General features: G+C 43.8%; 1 protein-coding gene across 1 annotated transcript in view; it reads left to right on the top strand.

Annotated features, from left to right (window-relative positions):
- Positions 1 to 6,153, top strand: part of NCOA2 (nuclear receptor coactivator 2) — a 170,135-nt gene that overhangs the window by 161,315 nt on the left and 2,667 nt on the right. The window contains exons 18-21 of the mRNA XM_007448496.1: positions 22 to 256; positions 2,049 to 2,226; positions 2,821 to 3,019; positions 4,797 to 4,886. Of these exons, the coding sequence (XP_007448558.1) occupies positions 22 to 256; positions 2,049 to 2,226; positions 2,821 to 3,019; positions 4,797 to 4,886 (702 nt within the window). The remainder of the gene's footprint in view (positions 1 to 21; positions 257 to 2,048; positions 2,227 to 2,820; positions 3,020 to 4,796; positions 4,887 to 6,153) is intronic.

The following is a 6,153-nucleotide window of genomic DNA, read 5'->3' as shown; positions in this document are numbered from 1 at the left end:
CCCCCCCCCCCCCCGTTCCAGGCACCTATTAACGCACAGATGCTGGCCCAGAGACAGAGGGAAATCCTGAACCAGCATCTTCGACAGAGACAAATGCATCAGCAGCAGCAAGTTCAGCAGCGAGCTCTGATGATGAGAGGACAGGGGCTGAACATGACGCCCAGCGTGGTGGCTCCTAGTGGTGTGCCGGCAACTATGAGCAGCCCCCGGGTCCCCCAGGCAAACGCACAGCAGTTTCCCTTCCCTCCGAGCTACGGTACGGGACTTACACCGCCGCCGCCGCCGCCTTTCACCAGTCCTTTCTCCCCCGTGTCCGCCAGTCCTGGGTCACAGCTCCTCCCTCGCAGCTCTTTGCATGGCTCCCAGAGGAACCTGGCTAACCGGGGGGTGCTAGGAAACCTGGGAGGACCACTGGGGCCCGTCAGGAGTCCCCAGGTCCAGCACGGTACCTTCCAGTCTCTCAGCTCAGGTGCCACCTTTGCTCTGAGTGCAGGTCTTTCTTTAAGAATGACCGGAGTAGGTGTGCGTGCGTAGAGTGCCTCTGCCAGTCATGCGTGTGAGTGCGTGTGAATGTCTGCACTTATGTCAGTGTCTGTAAACACAGGTGCCTGTGCATATGCTTATACGTGAAAACGTCTGAGTCTAAAAACGATAGAAAATGTTGAAAGATAGAAAATGTTGAAAGACATATATCATTGTAAGTATTTTACAGACTTTCTACAGCTTTTGAAAAATAAAGGCTCTCAATATTGTACAAGATCTTTAACGAACTGATCATTCTTGAGGGGCGCTGCACAGAAACCACAGCGGACGACCTCTTAATTTTCTTCGTATTGATCTGCTGTTTAATGTCAGTCTTAAGAGACAAGCGTGCAATGTCATAAACATTAATATTTGTGTGCATGTCATATTCGATTAATAGTTGAATTATTGATAAAAATAAGGGCTTACATCAAGGTTAATATTCAAAATGACTTTCCCCATCCTCCGCCAGAGTTGTCTAGAAACAACTACCAAGTCTTTGTGGTGCTTAGCCTCACGTCTCCTATTTCTTTAAAGAAACAGTAAGATAATGCGCAGCTTTTTCCTGTGGGATCTTAAGCTTTTCTTCTAGAGCTCATTAAAGCATTAACTAAATATGCATGTTTAGCACATCTTCTAGGCAAAAATGGGCTTACCTCAATGTCATCCCTGAAATTTTCTAAGAAGCCGCCTCCTTTGTTTCCCAACTCTTCCTCTCTTTCCTTTTTGATCATTTAGGAAGGACTGCTAAAAGTTCTTTCTCTCCTTTTAGTGTAAACACCATTTGCCTCTGCACTGAACAAGAAGCTTACATGGAATGTTTTTCTTATTCTTGCTAATCTTGTATAGAGCAAAAGCATGGTGGAGCCCTTCATAAATACACAACAAGCTAATCATGAATGCAGTTACTTTCTACAGTTTTTTTACTTTTTGGCCATGTCGCACAGCTTGTGAGATCCCAGATCCCCAACCAGGGATCGAACCCAGGCCCTCGGCAGTGAAAGTGCGGAGTCCCAACCACTGGACCGCCACGGAATTCTCAGTCACTTATTTTTAAAAACGCATCTATCTCATCATAGAATAACTTGGGTTAATTTAATAAAACATTATTCAAGTGTGTTGGCTTTTTATATATAGCTAAACCTTAATCCAACTGAATCCAGTTGTAGTGATATATAAACATAGAAAGACTGTTTCCGGTCAAAGAGAAATAGACACATTTGACTCATTCTTGATTTGCAAGGGATATGGGGAAAGAATAGTATCTCTCTCTACCTCTAGTCGTGATGGTTAATATCGTTCCTAGGCACGCCTCTAATTACTATAGAGAACCAAGGAATGGAGAGTTTTTCTTCATGCCTTTTATTCCATCTTGGAATCTTTTTTAAATGTATGTAATTTACCAGCACATGATCAGTTATCTGATAGTAATTTTCCTTGTGTATTTGATTTGAATGTTCTCTTCTGTCTCCCATCTCAACGATAAAACTAACAGTCTCCTTTGGATTTCTGTTTTGTTTTTTAAGGAATAAGTCAGCAGCCTGATCCAGGCTTTGCTGGGGCCACCGCACCCCAAAGCCCTCTGATGTCGCCCCGGCTAGCACACACGCAGAGCCCCATGCTGCAGCAGTCCCAGACGAACCCAGCCTACCAGGCCTCCTCGGACATGAACGGTTGGGCGCAGGGGAGCATGGGCGCAAACAGGTATGCCACGTGTCTGTGTCTTTTTGATAGAAATGATCACCAGGGAATCTTTCCATAGCCCACCTGTCTCGCTTCTGGATTTTTCTTCTTTGCTCAATGCTCAAGCAAGCAATACCAAGTAAACTGCTAAGTAAGCCAGTCTACTTTTCCTAGGGCAGAAGTTACCGGAATTTACCAAACCTTAGCTTAAATGTTTTTTCTTTGGGAGTAAAAGGAGCTCCCATGACAAGGTAGCACCGCCACCAATGGATGATAGAAACCGCTGTGGGAGGCAGTGGCCTAGAATCCACCCTCTATCAGTACAGGTAATAAAAGCAAACAGAAGCCTTGTCTGGTACAGACACGACAGTGGGACGTGTCCTTCCAGACCTTCACGGTAATGTGGGGAAAAGGACAGAGCGCGGTGGCCCCCGCAGCTTCGCCAAGGGCTTCTTCCCCCGCTGTTTCTGACCTCACCACCTCTTGGTGTCCCACCCAGATTCTCTCAGCCTAGATTTATGCATTCTGAAGGAAATGCCTGAGAAACCAGTGCTCAAAACTGCCTGCCTGTTTGCCCGAGGGCTCTAACATTTTCATCTTTCACTGTGTTTCTAGCATGTTTTCGCAGCAGTCCCCTCCACACTTTGGACAGCAAGCAAACACCAGCATGTACAATAACAATATGAACATCAATGTATCCATGGCGACCAACACAGGTGGGATGAGCAACATGAACCAGATGACCGGACAGATCAGCATGACCTCAGTGACCTCCGTGCCTACGTCAGGGCTGTCCTCCATGGGTCCCGAGCAGGTAAGCACCCCAAGGAGAAGCCCCCCACGGGCTTCTGATTGTAACTTCTTGTCTATTTTTGCATTAAATGTGTCTTTCCATGTGCTTAACGTCTGCCATCAACTCCCACATTTATTTTCAAGTGTTTTTTTCACCTTACCATCACTTGTGTTGGTGTGATTAAGAGAAATACTTGATAATGACAAAATAAACATGAAAGGATCCCTGACTGCTCAAAGATCTTTTAAAATATTTCTTAACTTTCTTGTCTTCTGAATTTTTCTCTTATTTGAGGGATTTGGCGATATCTAAAATGAATCTTGTAAAATGGAGTGGTGAAAGGTGTTTTTTTAAATAGTTTTATTTTTGGATTTTTAAGAACTGACTTTTTTCTAAAAATAAAACCAGATGAAAAGCAAAGGCCAAACTACCTGCCATCCAGTTAGCTTTAAATGATAGTTCACGTGTGCAGGGAGACTGACAAGGAGTATCCAAAAACTACTCTTCGTCATCTCTGGGATGTGGATACCATGTTTTTTTTTTTTTTTTTTTTTGTCTGTATATATTTTTTAATAATTTTTTTGTGTGTTGAATAATACTGAAATGATTCTGCCATTCCTAAGTACATGCCAGCTTCACTTGGTGGCAAAGAGACTCAAAGCACTTGATACATAGGTAGCCAGCCTGGGATTCAGAAATCTATGATGGGTAAAGATATTGGTTAATAATTTTTAAACTGTATTAAAGACCTTATTTTTAAAGGGCACAAAATGCTGGGCATTCTACCACCTCACTAGTTCAGGCAAAGTGTTAATGGGGCAAGGACCCTGAATCTTATTTCAAATTAGGAGAAACTGAGGCATGGAAAGTCTAAACAAATTAACCAAGTGTCATTGACAGCACCATAAATTTCCATTAGGTCATGATTGTGAGAATGGTGAAAGATTGAAAGTTTAATTAGGTCTACTGAATCCTGATGTTGGTAAAGGACAATTTGTGTGAAAATTTACTAAATTTTACAATGCCTCAGTGTTTTATTCTGTAAAAAGAAGATTAATAAAAATGCAAAGTGATACATGAGAAAATATAAGCACTTATGCAAGTTAAGAAGGCTTTATGCGTGCGTGAAATAATAATTTGCACTTCTTTGGCTGAATTGATTGTACTTCTCTGGTGGCTAAATGCTCATTTGTATAAATTAAACATAAATTAAAGAAAAATAGACTTTCATCTTTTTTCAGTGGAGAAAATACAGTGTGGATGCTGAATTTTCTACCAGAGTGGACCACCAGCAGTTCCTGCCTTGCTTTCTAGGGGAAGTGTAATTTGTAAAAGAAATGTACAGATGCCAAGATAGTTCACTTAGAAAAGATTCACAAGATCCTGCCCCGTTTGGGGTATTCACACCTGCTCTTGTTAATCAATAACTTGCCTAAAGTAACAGACATCAGGAATCATTGATCTAATTTGCACTCAAAAAAGTGAACACGTTAAGGCATAAGAATGTTTCTAATATTACCATCTCTGTTGAATTTCTCTACAGAATACAAAAAAAAAAAATTTAATTGTGAAGGCAGCGAGTGTATTATAAGGATTTATTTTCATGTTCCTTCACACTCCCCCCCAGAACATATGCATGGAAGAATAGATAAGGGAAGTGGCCGTTTTTATGTAGTCCTTTCTCTCTCCCCATAATTCTAGTCCTAGAAACAAAGAAGCAGGTTAGTGGGTGGTTATTTCCCATACGCTTCTGGATGTCTCACTGAATAAAGCCCCTGTGCTGTCCTGCCACCCTCAGGTTAACGATCCTGCTCTCAGAGGAGGCAGCCTTTTCCCAAGCCAGCTGCCTGGAATGGATATGATTAAGCAGGAGGGAGACGCACCACGGGTAAGAGACAGCAGAGAAGTAAGCCATGAATGCGGTAGTAAAGTGAATGTGATGTTCTGTAGACTAAAATAGGCATAGATATGGTGTCCGCCAGCAGATTGAAGAGAGTTGTGTGATGCTTGTGATTTTTTTTTTTTTAATGTCTTCTAATTTTATCGGACATACAGTGGTTTTTGTGTGAGTAATTTTTTCTCTAAGCTCATTTCAGCTGAGCTGATAGTGGTGTGTGAATTAAGAACACTAATTCTGCCCCGGAGTGAAATTATTATAGCCAAGCAGAAAATCAAGTAGCAAGGAATTAGTCGTGTGAGGGCAAACTGATCAGTTTTGCTTTTTCTGAATCATAATGTCTGCCTTTTCAGAAGGATGGAGAGGAACTAACTTATAGTTGCTCTCTCTCCCTTAATTAAGTCTAAGTTTACTCTAAGTGTTTTTCTATATTTCATTTTAGTTAGGCCACCATTTGCTTATTACCTTAAACACTTGTTCAAAGAAGAGTGATATTACCGTGTTCAGCCAAATCTTGAAAACAGTAGAACAGTCAGTGCTTAGAAGCCACCTGAGTTGAGAGCCTGGCGGCAGGTGTGCCAGAGGGACCGGGAGGGCCCTGAGCGACCTGGCACAGGTGAACGGGGCCCTCTGAAGGTGGGGCAGTTACAGTCCTGAGCAGCAGGTAATTCTCTTCTAAAGCGGAAGTCCTCCCTCAGTGGAGAGACAGGGATGACGTGGAATTTCCTACACAACAGTGGATCTTGGATCATTTTGTTAGTATTATTAGCATTCAAGTTCAAAAAGTAATAGCATAAATTTGATCCAGATTTTAACGACGCAGTGTGTGGTCTGAAGAACCACGGTACGACGGTCACGGTGTGGCACCGAGGCTTTGGGGGGCGGGGCGGGGGGAGTCCCTTGGATGTTTTGTGTACGAACCCAGATGCACACGTCATCTGAACGGTGAACCGTACGGATGTAGTCGGTCTAACAGAAAATGGAATGTATTGCATACTGACCAAGGGTCTAGACTCTAAATGCGCCATCGATGGAGGCTGGAAGGCCGCGGGGCACCGGCGTCTCCCCTGCCGCCGGGCCTGCCCTGCCCTCCGCTGCGGCCCTGCACACAGGGGCGGCATGTGCGCAGAAGCAGGGCCTTCAAACCCGGGCGGCACCTCCCAGAGGAACGATGGCATCGGCGCCAGCTAGGCTCCCACAGGGGACAGCCTGTTCTAACCCAGAAGTGCCGGGAGCTTAGCCTCTGGGCGCGTGGTGT

The sequence above is a fragment of the Lipotes vexillifer genome, unplaced genomic scaffold (genome assembly GCF_000442215.2).
Source record: "Lipotes vexillifer unplaced genomic scaffold, Lipotes_vexillifer_v1.1 scaffold815, whole genome shotgun sequence".
In the NCBI taxonomy this organism is placed as follows: domain Eukaryota; kingdom Metazoa; phylum Chordata; class Mammalia; order Artiodactyla; family Lipotidae; genus Lipotes; species Lipotes vexillifer.
The sequence above is the reverse complement of the archived record's forward strand: the minus strand, read 5'-3'. Positions and strand labels throughout refer to the sequence as shown.